Source organism: Ammospiza nelsoni, chromosome 1 (assembly GCF_027579445.1).
Source record: "Ammospiza nelsoni isolate bAmmNel1 chromosome 1, bAmmNel1.pri, whole genome shotgun sequence".
NCBI classification, from domain to species: domain Eukaryota; kingdom Metazoa; phylum Chordata; class Aves; order Passeriformes; family Passerellidae; genus Ammospiza; species Ammospiza nelsoni.
This window is the reverse complement of record NC_080633.1, coordinates 92,182,145-92,200,478: the sequence shown is the minus strand read 5'-3', so window position 1 is coordinate 92,200,478 and position 18,334 is coordinate 92,182,145. Positions and strand designations below refer to the sequence as shown.

The window sequence follows — 18,334 nt, the reverse complement described above, 5'->3', positions numbered from 1 at the left end:
TACAGCATAATTACAAAATAGCAGGAAAAATATCTGGATCTATGCAAAACAAATTCACCTACCTTAGGTACAAACACAAGGCAGAGAGTGATGGTGCTGCAGAATATGATGACTAAAGCAACGATGCAGAACTGCACATTGGGCTGGTCCCGAGTGAGGAATGAAACAGCAGCACCGATAATGCACATTATCCCCACGTTGTACACACTCATTCCGATGTACTTGCTGTCATTCAAAGCAGGAATGCTGACATTTCGTGTCTCCCAGGCGAGGAAACACCCAAATAACTGGAATGGTAAAAGAAGGAAAAATGATGATAGTTTTAAGAGGATTTGCTGTCATCCAGAAAAAGCACTGATTTGAAACAGGTATGTTTTCCAACTTGACAAATATAGGAGATATTACAACTCAGAGGTATACACCCACCTTTCCCTCAATATCTAATTACCTGTGTGATTTGTTTTGCTCACTAGGACAGATTCCTGCTCTAAGAAGAAAAATGTGAAACTTAAAATTATTTCTGATTGGAACAAATTTTTCTAAATGCTATGGTTATCTTTATATTTTAAATAGTTTTTAAAGACTGTCCTTCCTGTTTCTTTTCAAGGATTCCAGTAAAGATATAATGTGCATTGTTTTTTAGCTATTTTTAGGAACTGTTCTCAATATACCCTTATCAATCTAGCTATTCATTACATGATTATCACCTACATTAATAAGCAGCAGTGCCAAGATGTGTCCCATGAGGGATAAGTATACCATGTGGAAAGTGTCACCCGAGTTGTTCAAATTACAATTATAATGTCTTTTATTATAGTGGGAGTTGGTAATGGCCTTTCAATTGCAGTTGTCTAATGATTTCTGGCATAAAATGTTCTTGTGGCAATTTTTTGTTTGCTTTTTTCCTTTGGTGTATTTTTAAGTTTTAGCCCCTTTGTTATTTGCAATACGCTTTTGCAATTCAGCAGGGGAAAGCCTTTAGTGGAAGGGAGCCATTTCCATCCCTTGAAATTTAATTAGATTTTTCTGCAACATGAACTGCTGCAGACAATTATTTTCTTCCTCTTGCATTCCTCAGAGGAGTTCTGGCAATGCAGTAAAAGCCAAAACGAACTGAAGATGTTGTAAGAAGGTAACCCAGCCTACGGTCTCGGCGCAGCCCCATAGGGGTGTAGGGTGCCTTGGGAAGCATGACAGACAGCAGATGGTATTGCATGGAAGGTAAGGACAGAGAGAGGAACTATCACTAAGGTCCAGGACATGGTTTCTATGTTTTCAGGCTTTTTTTCTGATCACAGTACAGGGACAGACAAGAAGGAGAAAGAACAATGGTGCATTCCCATTGACCTTAGCAGCCTTCCTCCCAGACCGACACATTTGTCCATTGCCATGTCATAGAGATAACATTCTCTTTTTTCTCTTTTACACAACTTCAAATTTATGTACAGTCCAGGAAATTGAAGGTCAATGGTGTTGCCATTTGGGGGATTAATTGCAGTTGTCTAGTATAGTTTACCTTCTATTCTTCTGTTTGTTTTTTTTTTTTTTTTTTCCTATGGCAAATAACCTGGATTGCAAGAACAGTATTTGGTTGCCAGACAAGCAAAAGAGATTAGAGAAATGGTAGATTGATGTTTGCTCTACAAACTTGGGTTTCAACCCAAGTAGTAACACCAGGACACTGGTAATGTAAGTTTCCTTGATTATTTGCCTAGTTTTAATCTCAAATAACAATGGCAACAAAGCCAACCACTCCGCTACTTTGCACTCCCTCAGGCTGCAGCCACCTACCATCCAGGCACTTCCAACCAGGACCTGCTGCTGAGCTCCCAGCCCTGTCCTCCCTGAGCTTCTCTGCTGGTTTATCTCATACTCTTGCCGACAGCACACGTCACCCTGCCACGTGTGCAGGAGCAGAGCTGGCTGGGAGGCTTTTGCACATTAGGCATCTACTCTCAGCCCATGGAGTGTGGCAGGCTGCAGGGGCTTCCCAGTCCAGGCAAGGGATGTAGAACCATTTGCTGCCCCCCTTTGCAGTCACTGCTGCAGTCCCTATCAAGATACATTGCCACTGGCCTTCCCTAAGAATTGCAGGAAGAACAGCAGGGGCTGCTGCAGGCAGAGCATGGGAAGGGGATGCTCTTAAGGGGTCTGTGTACAGCTACCTGGGTCAGCAAGGGATCTCAGCCATTCAGGCAGGGCAACTGAGATGAGTGAGACCCTTATCAAGCTTCGTGCCAGAGCAAGAGCTCATCCTCTGATACATTTCTAAGCCCCTCTGGTAAACAAGGTAATCTCTCCAATAGGGAAGGATGCAGGCAGCACTCCTTTGCTGTTGGGTCTGGCACTGTGCACAGGCAGAGCAGGAATGTACAGACTCCTTTCCAGGCTCTGAGGAAGCAAATTGTCACTGTATTCGCCTGGGTGCATGGGGGGACATACTGTAGTGGCACCTTTTGTCAGGGCACAAACCTGTTCCCCCCAAACCTCACCACCTCAGGGGTTGCTTGTTCTCCACTCCCTGCACTCTTGGTGCTGCACTACTCAGTTCTGCTGCAAATCTACATTTTGCCAGCCCTGAACTGACAAACAGGCTGGTCTGGGCTGAGCTGTTTTGAGGGGTAGAAGGAATCCTTGTCTGTATTTCTACATCACATTTTTAAAGAGATGAGATCCTGATTAACTATGGAGAACATTTCTGTCTTCTCATGCTAGGGTTAATCATTAATAAGATTTTTAGGGTTGTAGGTCATCCCTCCCTCTCCTCCACTTCTCCCAGTATGAACAGATTCCATTCCAAAAGGATTATTCTGGGAAAACAGCCAACACACTTACGTGAGGCCAGCACTTATTACAAATAATGGGGATGAATTTACAGCTGAGGTGGTTATAAAATGATCTAAAAGATCAATTATAATGGAAAAAAGATTGTTTGAAGAGTGTTGTGGGGGGTTATGGTTTAGCCCATTCTCATTTATAATTGAGAACAGCATGGAAAATGGTTAAATGTCTTTTGGGCAAAAGGAAGATACATGTGTATTTATACAACCACTAAAGAAAGGAAGAGGCTCTTGCAGCAAGTGAGTTTCCTCAGAATGAGGCATTATAAATCTGGGAGCATTGTTTTTAATTTTTATTAGCATTTTGGGTAAAATGCTTGCCTCAGGAAGAGAAATCTCCTTTTCTAGAAGTCACAGCTCATCTTTGAGACTCAAACATGGATAAAAGCTGAGAGTTTTCTGCATCCTGCTGCCAGGGCAGTGCTGGTTGCAGAGGTGCTCTTTGTTTGCTGGGCACAGATGCCTGCAGGGCTCTGTGGGGCTGGTAGATTTTTCCTCTGAGATACAGCCTTCCTGAGGGAACTTCATGCTTTGCTCTTCCTTCGCCTGCCCTTTCTATTTTACCCCTTCCCAAGGCTCAGACAATATGCACACATGAAAGATGCAGTTTTATGACTGTAGAAATCCTGTAAATCCCTTGGTAAAATCCTGTAAAATGGCTTGGCTGAGGAATGGGATGCAGACATTGCTAGTGAAAGGTCCAGGTTTCTGTGATCCCTTGACAACTTTGGAATATGAGACTTGGGAGCTACAGTTAAAGACACAGACTCATAGTGCCTAGTTCAGCTCCTCTTTACTCCTGGTACTTAAACTTTAAACATTAATCTTCCCAGATAACAAAACTTCATTTCAAATTATGCCTGGGGGGGACCTAATTCTTGAGGCTGCTGTGGAATTTAAGGACTATTTGATATTTTTAGGCTGCCTGATGGAATTTTCAATGCAGCTGTCTCTCCTCCTATTGCTCCTAGAGGGCTCAAGCTGGTAAAGGCTTCTCAAGACTGTCTGCTGGCAAAATACATCAACAGCCATCTTCATTCAAGACAATGATGCTGGTGATGACCATAGTGTAGCTTCATGTTTGGAGAACACAGCACAATTCCAAATTTTGCCTGAGATGTGCTCCCTAACCCCAGAGCAGAGTCTGGCTTCAGAGGGAGCTCTCAAACTTCCTTCAGAGCCGCTGGATTTTACGTAATGAGAGAGTGACTGTCTTAATTAATTGGGCACTTGCATGGGATGTTAGTTCTGATCTCTGCTGAGAATTTTGATTAAACAGTCTTTAGGGAAGGCGTGCATAAATACACATTGGGATGGAGGCAGGCAGCTCCTAGCAGTGCTCTAGTGCTGGATTCAGAGGGGTGGAGGACACATCTGTCCCCACTGCTTTACACCAGTTACAAATCCCATCCCGAGGCTGCTGATGGACCCCACGCATCTCCAAAGGAGTTTGAATAACTCAGGGATACACATTACCCTATAGGAAGCTGTCACCTAAAATTTAAGGACACCTCAGCCTACTGTCAAGCCTAATGGCCTAATTTTAGTCCTTTTTGGATCTCAGCCAATGACACTGAGAATGGAGATATGAAGGGCTGCCTACACTGTTATTCATGAACTTAAAGCCTTCTTCAATTTTGGTGGTCTACTACACACATCTTCTTGATATAGAAAGTGCCATAAGATGTTGGTTTGTATTTTCTCAGAAGATATGGGCAGCTGTACAGGGAGGATTGGTTTGTTCCATCTTCTGTTTGAGGGTAGGCAGCTTCCATTTGACACTGATTTAAAGTATTGCCTTTGCAGATGTTGGTATGGTAGGTTTAGGCTGTGTTGTCAGTGCACCTAAAAAGGCTACAGTGGCAAAGTCAACAGTGAGAAAACCACTGTATAAATTTGGGGAAAACAGTATCTGAAGACAACAGGATTGTATCATCACTGTGATTAAAGACAGATTAAAAGAAATCTGTGTTAAAATGTTAGAGGTGTAACAGGCCTATGGAGAATATTATACTCGTGTTTAGATTCAACAGGCAAACTCTAATTTTAAAAAATGTTGTACTGACCAAATTTTGATACCTGGGAATATAATAAAAGTGTTTGTAACTGAAGTATTGGAAAACACTTAACACTGTTTTTTAGAACTCTACCAGCTAGTTAGTTTTAAATCTTGTTCATGAGAATTACTGCTAAACACAGTAACAATTGGATCCACAACATATATTGATGCAACCAAGTGCCTAATTTGCTATTGGATTGCACAGACTGTCACATGACAGGAAAGAAATTATTTATTCACCTCCATTTCCCTGTACTACCCTTAAAAACCATTTTTTAAATGTTTCATTTCAAAGTCATGCCAGCTTAGGTCATGAACAGTATTAGGAAAGAAAGATAGAGAAAATGACACGAAAGATAGAGAAAATGACACTAAAGATATATGACAAGAGCAGAGAAATACCAGAGGAAAAATCTCCAGTCTTGTAAGAAGTCATGCTTGCCAGTAACTAGGGGATATGGTTTTGGGAAGATTATATACTGGACTAGGCTGCAGCTTTGCAGCTGATTGCTGTGTTGTAGTAGCACAGCCCCTGTTCACTTGGGGATTGTAGCCCTGCTGTGTGCCACATAAAAGAATAAAAGCAAGCCTTTTCTCCAAAGATTTTACATCTGGAGATTTTTGTTTGCTTTGGTTTTGTTTCTTCTAGCTAGATTACTGTAAGATTTCCCCCCCTGGCCCCCTTAAACCAAGGCAGTCCTGGACTCTGACCTGTAAAGACCTTTCAGCCTGAAGTAACTGTGAACCTTGACTTGTGTGTTTTTCTATTCAGGTTGTTTCATTAAATCCAGATCATCACAGGCATAGGCACATTTTTATTTCAGTGAAATGGCTGCAGATATTTTTCAATTAAAAAAAAAAGGAATTTTGGTTTTCATGTTTTCACCGCAGAATTGTGCAGTACAAAATACTGAGCAGCTTTCAGGAATATGCATAGAAAAGTGACTTTTTTTTTTTATTACATGTACAATAGGTAAGGTTAGAAAACTGAAAGACAAACTAATCCTTTGTAGGTCTCTTACCTTCACTGTCAGTACAATCTGATGTTAAACCATTGCTCACTCCCCTGTCTGCCATGAGTCAGCGGTGTATTTAGTTAATTTTCACAGAGCTGCTCTGGGTAGACATAACTAAAGGGAAGCTTAATATTTCTATTGAGCATTAGGACAAGAGCTAAATATTGATTTTAATTGCAAGATATGCATATTCAACCACTCAGCTGAAGGACTTTCTCTTTAAAGGTCTTGGCAAAACCCTTTATTCCCAGTGCAAGATAGAAAAGCAGCTGCACAAAACTATGTATACTAACAGGCATCCAGGTTTCACTTTGTACTCCACCCTCCCAAATCAACAGGTCAATAAAATATTTCCCCCTCTTTGCATTCAGAGTACATTTGAGTTTTTTTCCATGAAAATTCTGCTTAGTCATGAAACCATTATAGTAACTCAATTGAAACAAATACACAACTGGTCATTAGCAAAGCTCCATTTGGAATAGCTTTCTATTGTCTCTGGCATAAGATTACCACAATCACAGCTCTGTAAAGAGGTGAAGCACCTCTGCTAAAAGCCAGTGTGTGCTACAGTTTAAATCCATTTCTGCTATACAAAAACTGATGCCAAGAGACGTGTAAGGGAATACTGCACTATCTGCAACATTTCAAAAATATATTTGAATATATTTCCTTATGGTCATATTAGGGAAAAAATTATCCAACAAAACCATATGGAAATGTGGCTTTAGATACTAAAATAGTGTCTGTGTTTTATTGAAGAAATAATAAATATCTGGTACTACTATAAACTACTTTCCCCCACCACAAAGCTTAACTATCTTCCTCTCTAATTACTGTAAGATGAGACAGATGGATCCCACCATATATATGAGTTAGAATCATGCAAGTTAATTGATAAGGAGGTAGGTCCTTCTTCTGAGTTCTCTTTTTGATCATGAAGGGAATTTAAAAGAATGCAAATATTCGTGTTAAAAATCAGAGGTACTATCAGAAAGCAATGGGGAATTTTAACATAATCTGAAAACTATTCAATTTTTCTACACATACAATGCATTAATTTTATAAGTAATTAATTAATAATATGGTTGGTATAATTTCATAAGAATATTGGGGCAGACTTGACGAAATTATTTAGTGAAACCTCCTGCTCAAAAAGCAGGCTCAGATGTAAGTTCAGTCCAGGGTGTTCATACTTTTATCCAATCTGGTTGTAGAAATTTTTGAGGACAAAGGCTGATCAAACTGTCTGGGTGAGCTGCTCCACTGCTTCGCTTTCCTTAGTGACAAAAAAATAAATTCTTTACATCCAGCTTTCATTGAGTAAATATAAAATAAGAGTAAAAAAATAAAAGGAGGAGCATGTGTTGCACACCACAGCTGTACTGTTCATACCCAGCTCCTGGGCTCAACACACACAGAGGGCTTAAGCACCTGGAGCAGCAGTGAGAAGCTACATCCAACATCCAGCAAGGACAGCCAGACCATCCCTCAGTACCACCTGTAGGTACCTAAATGCTGTCAGTGACTGAGTTTTCTGCTGGATATTTGTGAACTGGTTCCTGTCCCAGTCTGCTTCTCCTCCTGCCTGCTGAGGCAAGAACACCAAGTGCTGACTGAAGACTGGGCTGCAGGGCACTGACTGGAACCCAAGCTCTAAACCATGGTACCTAACTCCTTTTTTTGAAAATCTACTTCCAAGTACATGAAAAAAATGGAAAAGTACTGTTTATGTATTAGCCAAGAAAGCAAAGGAAGCCTTTGGAGAGGGATAAGGGGGAGCATCAGGTATATTTGTAAAGAGCAATGGAAAGATGTTTGTGTATGCGCTTTAAAGGATATGTCCAAAGCTGCACATGTGTAAAAAAGCTATTCTTACCTTAAAAATTGTTTTGGTTGTTGTGGAATGTAAAGCAAACAAGCAATAAAATTGGCCAAAGACTGGGCAGAATGTAACAAAAGTTTTAAAGAGGAAATTCATAATAATGATTATGAATCTAAGATCTAAAATAGAGATAGTGGAAAGGTAAGTTAAATGTATAGTAGCAAATGAATGGCTAGCAGCATTTACAGAATTCATAAGGATTTACAAAAATGGAGAAGTGGAGGAAAATGAATCGTAATAGAGGTTCATTCCTTGGGAAATGACAGATTCAATAGCAATGATGCATGATAAGATAAGCTTAACAAGGGGTTTTGTCCTACATTTACATAGAGATGGAAGAGTCCATTCACATCTTGCCAGAACAGTGAAGTGCAGCTTATTCCAGCAGTAAGAGAGAGCTCTTGAAAACTCTGTCAAGACAAGGTGTTGTAATCACAGAGATCCTGTAACTTACATGCAGTAATTTTTAAGGATTGATTTAGGAGTTGTCTGGACTGCTGGGCATAATTGTTGATATTTATTGGAATTCTGGCAAAGCTCCACTTAAGATACAAAGAGGCCATATGGGAAAAGACAAAGTGGAACACCCCCAGTGATTACAGAGCTATTACCGTAATTTCTATCCTAAGCAAATTAATGAAATGGCTGACACATGAACTCAGCCAATAAGTGGGGAAAAAAAAGGGGATAGCAATATAATTCAAATTGCTATTATTTTTTTAAATGAGTTTGCAAGACTGAATAAAGGTAATTACATTCATGCAGGGTACGTGGATTTCCCAGTAGTGTTTGTCTTAATACTGCACAGTATCATTATTTAAATACAGAATGCTACAAAATCAATACAACAAATTTAAACTGAAATCTATGTGATGGATCTCAACATATAACTATTAATGAGAAGCTATTAAAAAAAAGAAGATAGTTTTTTAAAAAATTCCAACTTAAGCTGTCCCAGATATGTACATTGACTTGAAGGAGATAATAACATGGCTGAAAATGATGCAGAAGATGCAGAGGGTAAGAATGTTAGACAATGCACAGAAAGTTTTTAGAGAAATCATAGAAATATGGCTGAATATAAGGAAATTTACCTAGAAATAAGTACATAGGTCATTTTAGAGCAAGAGGGATAACATATATGCATGACCCACCCAAATTCAAGGATTGGAAGTAAGAGAAATTTAGCTCAGCAATTGGAGAGCCTTAGGAAGCAGAGGATTCTTTCAGACTTTAAATTAAGATTGAACATCATCCCAAGGATCTATTTTAGTTGAATTAATATTTTCTTTGGCTTCTAAATCAATTACAGAATTGTGTTGAACAGTATATCAACTATAGTGAAATGTTGGAATATGAACAGTTAGAAGAAAATAAATTTCTTATTCTTAGTGACATTTATCAAGTCCCATGATGAATATGCATTATTTTTTCCTATCTCAGTCATGAAATACTGATATTTTCATTCTTGGCAAGGTTAGCTGAGGACAACACATTAAAAACAGTGTATGAGAAGTGGTCACTATTATTAGTTACAGCTTAAAACCCCCTCAATTAACACAGGGAGAAAATAGGATTTCATACAGACAGCAACAGTCAAGCTCAAAATATAGTTTTGCTTCAAAAGCCTGATTCTTAGTAGCTGAATAACAGGTACCTGTAATAAGATGTCAGGGACACAATAAACATCCAACATATGTACACCTTGAGTCTAATGTTAACACCAAGCTTTATCAGGAAGAGAGGAATTAAACAGTAGACAAGACTAATGTGTGTGTGATTAATAAGGAAAGCATTCTAGGAGACCAGTCTGGAATTGTTCTGGCTGAATGAGACAAGTAACTCATACCCCTCGGAAAGATGTTAGTGCACTCCCCAATAATGCACCACCAGCAAGTTTAAGGTGGTGTGTTTTCTGTTATCCTTTGGAGTATATGTAAGAAAAGTGCTTTTCAACTATGTCTGCCTCATCAAAAATCGGAATACTGCAACTGACTCGTTGACATGCTGGAGTTCAGGCACAGGTTGGACTTGATCTCAGAAGCACTTTCAGCCTAATTGATTCTGTAGTTCTGTGATGGTCAACACGTACACATAGACAGACCTCGAACTTGTATGCAGCCTTTTCGAAGCTGAGCTTGAGATGGGAGAAAACAGAGAATCCTCTAGGTATGGAGGAGCTGGAGAAGACTAATACACTGGTTATTAAGAAGATTAATAAAATGGTAAAGGCAAAATTTAGGATGGCAATATTCCTGTTATTCTCTAGTCACCTGAGGAATCTAAATCTAATAACTGAGAAGCCTTCATGCAGAGTAAGCATTTCCACACATCCCTTCAGGGGCTGTTGAAGAATTGTGACTCACTTTTAGAGTTTGCTAACTTTAATGAAGAGGGAACCAGTGTATGCTGTTAAATAATGCCTTCCCTTATTTTGCCATTCCTTGCTTTCCCTGCCCTTTCCTGCCCTTCTCTGCTCTGCCCTACCCTGAGTGATTAATTCACTGCATCAGTGCATTTAAGACATCAGAATGGACAGTATTGCTTTTACTTCAAGACAAAAAAAGAAAGGAACTTTTTTAGGTTAATCCTATTTTTTATATTCCCATTTTGAGGCAAGAGGTCAGAGTAAATAATTTTGGCCTAAGTAAAGCAATTTCACCTTGGCATTGTGCTGTAATTAGCAATACTAGCTCTTTAGTATATAGCATGTTAAATTAGATATGTTTTATTATTAAAAACCAAAGACTTTTGTATTAGCTAAATCTTCATAAACAGTAAGAGGAGAGGTTCTGTTTTTTTGTTCTGAAGGCAAAGTATGTGTGGTGTACAGAATGTCTTTAGTGATGAGATAAAATGCATCAGTTCTGTTGTCCTCATATCACTCATTCACTCATCATAGCAATTATTTAAATGATTCAGATGAGTATGTTCCTTTTTAATATGTAGCAATTTGTGTGTTAAGAGGGCACTGGAGTAATAAAAAGTGTGTATTTCATTGGTGGTTATGAAACACTGTGTGTCTGAAATTAGTGAGTAATGGCATATGTAAAATAAATGAGATATTAGTAGCACTTAAGCTGAATATTACAGATATACCACAAGCCAAGAAATTCAATAGTGAATTGAGTATTTTATGTATGCATGTATGCACATATATGCACATATTATTGTCTAATAATGCAATGGCATTTGCAAAATAAGTTTGCAAATGGCATTTACGGATTTAAAGAGTCACGTATCTTGTAGAAAATAGTTTAACAGATGTGCTGACAAAACAATCTAGGGCAAAGGACTACTAAGAATCCAAGCAGTTTGACTGATTCTAATAACACCACTCAAGCTTGAAAGCTCGAAGAAAGTTGCCAGAGAATGTATATTCCTTGATGCTGTGCTACATGCTGAGGCCACTCTGAGCTGACCAACCAGTAAGACATGCTGAGGTGTGGAATCTCTCCTAATTCCTGATCCTTTTTGAGAGATTACATATGTCCTAGCTCTTTATTTCCATCTTGGACATTCTCTGAAAAGGAGGCATCTATACCTAAAGTTGCCTTTTTAAAAAAAATTATTTTTCTTTAAAGGAAGCTGAGAAGGTTTCCTTTTGGCTAGTGGCTCGAGGATCAGAGCTCTCACCTGGAGACACTTGATGCTGGTGCCTCCTTGCATGAAGGCTCACCCCAGCAGAGTGGTCTGACCACAAAACAACTGTTTAGAATTTACAGAAACAAAACTTCTCCTCCCTCCCTGCTGAACCTCATATTGGATATTTAAAGACTTTTCAGCCTGAAAAGAACAGCATGAAAAGCAGCAGGGCTCATCAGAGCGGTCATTCACAGGGGAGAGGGAACCAGGCACCAGCAGCCCCCTCTGGGCAGCAGCACCAACCATGCCAAGTGGAAGCAGCTGATCCAATCTTTTCCCAGTGTCCTAATGAACCAGCATGCTCCAAATGCACAGAGCAGATTGACCCCTTCAGGCAGTGTAGCCTAATGTCTGTCAGGCTTAGGATCCAGATGGGGCTCAACTCTAGATGGGTGTTCTGCTGGTCAGTGCTGTCCATATCAGATGTTTTCAAAACCATCAGGCTCAGGAGCTTTTAATCACTAATGGTCACCTATAGAGTTTGGTTTGGTTTTTTTTATCAACCATTAAGCCTCAGGGTCCCTGGTTCCTGAAGTCTTTTCTAGTCATTAAATTTTTTTATGGAGATGGGCCTCAGTGACAAAAGGTTTATTTTGATTCAGGCCCCAGATTAATCTTTCATCTCATGACTATTCCTAAAATACATTAGCAAATAAGAGGCAAACATCTTGGACAACTTTTTTGGAGAACCTTCAGGAATTTGGATGATTTGACTTCTTTATTTACAAAGTTGTCTCATTTATAGACCCATCTTTTCAGTACTGGATTTCTAAGGATGTGGTATAGCCACAATATTCTGATTAAATGCTACTGATGTCTTATTTATTTTATACATGCATATATCCACAGATTACTGTCTAACGACCACTAGAACAGATCTGATTATAGAACTTGTACTCAAAGCAGTTTTCACTCACTCCCAGCCATCATGAAAGCAGATATAATTCAGTTCATGCCTATCAGCAAATAGCAGCTTGAAGTGCTGTGCAGAAGAAGCTGTGCTTACCATCAGCAGCCCTTTGTAGGCATAGACAATCCCAAGCCAAATGGTCATGTGGGTGTTTTCGCAGTGCTCCAGGATTGGTCGGATGGAGATGTCTCTGCCCGCAGGGTCCGGCTGCAAAAACAAAAGGTGAAATATTTGTACTCAGATTTCCTTTGCTTCACACCTCAGTGGTACTTAGCTCTATTTCAGGAGATTGAGGATGTGTAGGATACAGAGGGGACAATTTAAGAGTAACTTGTGGTGACAGCAGACCCATGAACCTGCAGAGAAATACAGTGAAAAGCAAGGATCTGAGGAAACAGCTGCCAGATAGCTACTACCTGGGGGGGTCACATCTACTGCAAACCTGAAAGAAAATATCTGAAGTCACTCTATATTTAACAGTGTCAGTCATATTTATCGGCTTTAGGACATCTACTTTTTCTATAAGACAAAGAGCTTGAAAGCACAGGGATGAAAAATAATGTATTCAAATGTCTTTTTCTATTCACCTGCAGTCCTTGTGTCACTGGCAAACGGCTGATAAACAACACATGAAACATTGCTGTGTTTCAGGTGCTTTTTCATTGATAACCATGAGCTAATCAAAAGCTATCTGAACTGTAGCACTAGCTTCGGAGAGATCATAAATCATCACAAAAAACCCCAAAAAACAACCAAAACAACAACCAAAAAAAAAAACCCCAAACCCAAAACAATAAAAAAATCCCCACAACAAAACAAACAAAAAACCCCCAATAAAACGTCTTTCAGAGCCAGTGATTGCCCGTGCAAAATGAAATATTGAAAAATGAAGCTTTGCAGTTTTCAATTTATTTTGAAAAGGAGATTGTATAATATTGCAGAATCAAGAGGACCTGGAGACTATCAGAAGTGTTTGTATGAAGGAGAAGCAATAACAAAGAGAAATCTGCAAGAACCACCCCTTGACCTTCTCACTTTGTTTTTTTAATGCACAGGGGAAAGAACAGCTGACACACAGAGAAAAGGGTTCCTGGCTACTGTGCTGTATGCAATTAGAATAGATATTGGGGTCTGGTCAAACTGCTAGACTGCTTTTTAATGCTGTACCTTGTTAAAGAACACAAGGATCTTGTATGTGATTCAAAGAGAACTTGTTTTAGTTACATACTGCAGAGCACTCCTGTTGTGAGATGCATGTACCTACAGTCCGCTGTGTTTACAGAAAATGCTGAAACACTGAAAGCTACTTTTTTCTTTTCTACTTGAAAGAATGGATTTGAGCTTCAGCCAAACTAAGATCAACCCATATGTAATATGTAGCTTTCTGTACCTGGTTGTCCCAGTGGGGTTTACAATTTTCTTTTTTGTGAATAACACATGTAAAATGTCTCATGCAGAAGTATAATTAATGACTATTATATAAGGAAAAATAATGTTTTCACTAACTGAAAAGTAGAATTGTACATGGAAAAACTTTGAGGAGCTCTGAATAATTTCCTAAAGGTTATTTTTGCTTCTTCTGATGAGGTATGACTTCTGCTGTGTATTTCACTGGTCACAGCAAAAATCTTCAGTTCACTTTCTTCCACTGGTGTTTTTGTATGTGAGACATTTCCCCTGACTTCATGCACTGTAAAAAAAGTGAGAAAACCCAAACAAAATTGTGCTATGATGCACTGCGCAGTGAAACTATTCACAATTTTCTTTGCAAAGCCTCTAGTAGGCAAGACATTAACATTTAAAACCTTTTCCTACCCTTAACTTCTGTAGAAACCCTAAATGGAAAAATACAACTCTTGGAAAAAAAAGGTGTCCTAAAATAAAATAAGACAAAAAAAAATGCAGCAATATTAAGTCTCTCAAAGAGCTTATGACTCCATCCTAATGGTTGTTGATGGCAGGCAAACAGCCATTAGCTGAAGAACTGAAATGACTGCGAACATTAAGTGTCATCACAACATTTAAGAAGCTACAAATGTTTGTCTGGGGATCAGTTGAACTACCTCATTCTCCCTGATCAATGACAAAAGCCCAATGCTGAAATTTAGGTGCACTGAAAGCACATTTTCATGTCAAAGTTGCAACCTAATACATTTATCATCATTTTTTTCTATTATGTAATAAACTTCACAGGACAAATCATTCACACTGAGCTCTGAATGTGTTACTGATGTGTCAGCAGGACTGTACTACAGAGAAATTTTTCTAACCTGCCAGAAGCTCCATCTCTTATAGTCTGGAATTACAGCAGTGGCATAAAATTTAAGGTTTTCATCATCACACTGTTTTTTTTTTTTTCATTCAAACTGGTGAGTCAGCAGAGGACTTTGCTTTCCCAGTTCCATGTCCCTCCTGCCAGGTATTTCTTCTATTTCAGTTTCCCACTTTTCTGAAGCAAGAAAGTTTATAAATAATGAGGACTTTCACCTGGTGGGATGGATGATGTCATGTGGTTTGTTCTCCTTGTTCCTGGATTAAAAACTCTAATCACACCTGGACAGAAGGATTCCTCCACTTTTAAGTAACTATAAGTAATTGGAATAATTCCCTGTTTTGGGTAATATTAATGAAATGAGAACTACTATTTGGTTTGTGGCAGATTATATGTTTATATATTTTTATACAATTTGTATATTCTCTAATTAAAATTTAATTGAAAACTGGAAAGTATATGTCCATTTATTACTCAAAACTTCTCTTTTAAGATCTAGGCACAAAAATGATGAAGTGGAAAGCATAATTTATTTTCAAATACTATTAGAGAGTAAGCATTCTTTCCTTAGTAGAAAGATTGTCAGATTTTATGAGGCATGATAGCTCAAAATCGATGTTAATTAAGTAAAACAGTGTGTTCAGGTTTTCTTTGTGAGATAGGAAAATCTTGTGAAGTGCTCTAGGTAGACCAGGGAAAGAGAGAATATTGATTGCAGCAAAAGTGTACATGGGGCAGCACTTCTTTCAAAAGACTTTTGAGACCTGCAAGGTGGTAAAATTTTTTAAACAAAGATTTGCTGAGGTCCCGTGCATGTGGGGTTAAATGTTGGCAGGTAGCAGCAATTTTAAAGTGAACGGATTTTGCTGATTACTTACCACTACTGCAAAATGACATTTGTGTTCTACTGCTTTTAATTTGCCATTCTGTTTCTTCACTGATTTTGCATGAATTAACTAATCATAGTAAAAAGCAGGGTTAAAAAAACATATGATATTTTCTGATGTCAAAAGAATTTTTGAAAACTCTACAATTACAGCTGAATGGGGCACTTGACTGACCTCTCTAATCATCCACCATTTGTGCACTTTGTTATTGCTTTAGAGAGGATGACAACATAAATGCTACCAGTGATTATATATGTACTGGAAATTTGCCCTTTCCTTTTATAGAAAACAATCTCAATGCCCTTCAGATGTCATTCTCAAAAGCCTGAAGACCTCCTATCTTGTGATTAGGCTGAAGCTTTCCTACCTCTTCTGAAACCTAATAAGGTTTCTGACATTGACATCAATTTCTGGAGTGCTTTCAGCAGTTGAACATAAATAGTTTAATCTGTTCACTTCATGCAAGAGTTGTGTATCATCACCAGTAAAATGCCTGTTTTACATGAGATCTGCTAGGTCCAGAAAGCAACCCAAACCAGCAAACAGATTACCCACAGAATGCTGATATCCCCTGAGTGTGTGAGTGTGTTTAAGCTACTATTAGTCAATTCTGTAGTTCCGTTGCTTTTTCATTTTCTTTGCTCTTCAGTCTTCTGGGAGGGCTGGCAGGTCCTTGTCATAACAGATGAGTGATATCCAAGTGGGAACTGGCAGAGTGAGAAGTAAAGCTTAAAACTATCAGGGAAATCTGATTATTTTAATCAGATTTTTTTATTAATTTTTAAATCTATAAGTGCAGTTTCTTAGTGGTTATTATACTAGCCAAAATCTCTCTGGAAAAGGCAGATATTTGTATGATGACTAATTTATCTTAGACTTATTTTGTGTCTTTATTGCTGTTCCTTTTTTGTAGCTTCACAAAGGTTTTAAAAGGAGGAAGGATCTATGCTCCCTGGGGCAATTTATCCAGCAAATATCTGTGAAGAACAGACTGGGCTAGCACACAGTATCCAAAAGTCCTTGACAGCTTTTCTACACGATCTCCTCACCAGGTCCCTTGGCCAGTGGAGCAGAGATTCTGTTTGCAGAGCCGTGGTGCTGCTGTGACCGAGCTCGGCAGGGTCAGCCTCAGCAGCTGCCTCAGGACACGGCAGCAGAGCCCAGGGTGGCTCTGGGCCACTTCTGCAGCTGCACTCTCACCAGTGAGAAAGGCACAGCATTAGACCTCAGTCCCTTTTCCAAAGGTGGGTATGGAATGTAAGGTAAATAGTTGCAGCTTCTGTTTACTATGTTTAAAAGAAACTGTGTGTTTCCCACAGTACAGGAAAACGCAGGATCATAGTCTTCTGTCACACTGTTTAAATGGCCTTCACATACCATCCTACTCTGTTTTATCTTCCCTTTAAATGGCTTCAATTGAACTGGCAGAATGACTGTGTACTACAGCTAGTTTGCAGTGTGAATTAGATATCTCTGGCATCTTTAATTTGGCACTTTTAGCAGTCATATGGAGCTCACATGTGATTGCTTGTCTTAAAACTCAGACTTTGCTAAATTAGAAGATCATTCTTACTTCTTAATTTCAATTTTTTTTTCTTTCCTCCCAAGGATAATTATAGTTGGTTTAAGCTCTGAATTCTGTAAAGGTGCTTCATAAAAGGATTCAAACAGTTTGAGTATGCAGTGTGAAATTGAGAGCCAGGCTCTTAATTACTGATGAAAAGAGAAGGATCAGACACTGTCAACTTTTTGATTACTTAATAATTTGTAGGTATTTTTAGAGTAAAACAGCTGATGTGAACAGTGATATGAAGAAGAGATTTTCCAAGAAATAGGTCCCTTTGTTTCATGTATTTTTTTCCTTTGTGCAGTCATACTTTCCATTAATGCAAAATAGGAATGGCAATACTAAGCTAGGGTAGCTATTGGGAATGTCTTCCAATTAAAAATTTGGTAGACAACCTAGAATAATAGGCAACCTTGTTTGTCTTTTTTGATACCTGAGCTTAGGTTTGGGTATATTATGGATCCCATCTTACATCACAGAGTATCTCAGCAAAGCACAAAACTATCACTGAATTCTTCTAGTCCAGCGACCAATTTAATTTCCCTCCAATGTCAATTGAGAAGTTTGGACATTTCTGTAATATTCTAATGATTGAAAGATGAGGTATGCAGTGTTTCAGGACACAAGCTTTCTTATACAGATCTGAATACATACCCCTTGCCTCTTTGACATGAACTAAAGGATTTCTTTAGGTTATCCAGTGAGATTAAAGGGTATTTTTTCCTTCATTCATTTTCTTGTTATACTGAAATCCCGTTCACCACCCCACCTGAGTCAATGGACTGGACTTTAGGCATTGTCTAGTTTCACAAATACTTCCAAATCAAACTATTCCCACAACTCAATATAGCAATATATATGTTTATATTGTAACTCCTAAAAAAATCTTCATTTCAAGTGGTATTTTAGTTTGAGATAGTAATTCAGGAATGGTTAGCTTGAAATCATGGCACAACAAAATGACACTTGCTGGAATACCAATATGAATATCTCCTTTTTCTATCTAGTCCGTTTCTCAATTTGGTTTTCTAAAGAAAAAAAATGTACCTACCATGTAAGCCAAGGAAAGTGCACTGATATGTTTGGGGGCTTCAAGGATATTGATGTTGCTATTTTACACCCCTCAGCTTGTTACATGTACAGAATCCACTCCTAAATTTCCAAGTGAATGGGATTGAAGAAAGACAGGAAACCTCCTCTCCTCCCCCAAATGTATTAGAGATAACCACTGTAATTCCTATTATCCCAAAAAACCA

At 38.6% G+C, this 18,334-nt stretch overlaps 1 protein-coding gene across 1 annotated transcript in view; it reads right to left on the bottom strand.

Moving 5' to 3' along the window:
* The window catches only part of GABBR2 (gamma-aminobutyric acid type B receptor subunit 2), a 456,178-nt gene that overhangs the window by 27,031 nt on the left and 410,813 nt on the right, over positions 1 to 18,334 (bottom strand). Inside the window, exons 14-15 of the mRNA XM_059487462.1 lie at positions 12,449 to 12,559; positions 63 to 287 (exon numbers count right to left, since the gene is read on the bottom strand). Of these exons, the coding sequence (XP_059343445.1) occupies positions 63 to 287; positions 12,449 to 12,559 (336 nt within the window). The remainder of the gene's footprint in view (positions 1 to 62; positions 288 to 12,448; positions 12,560 to 18,334) is intronic.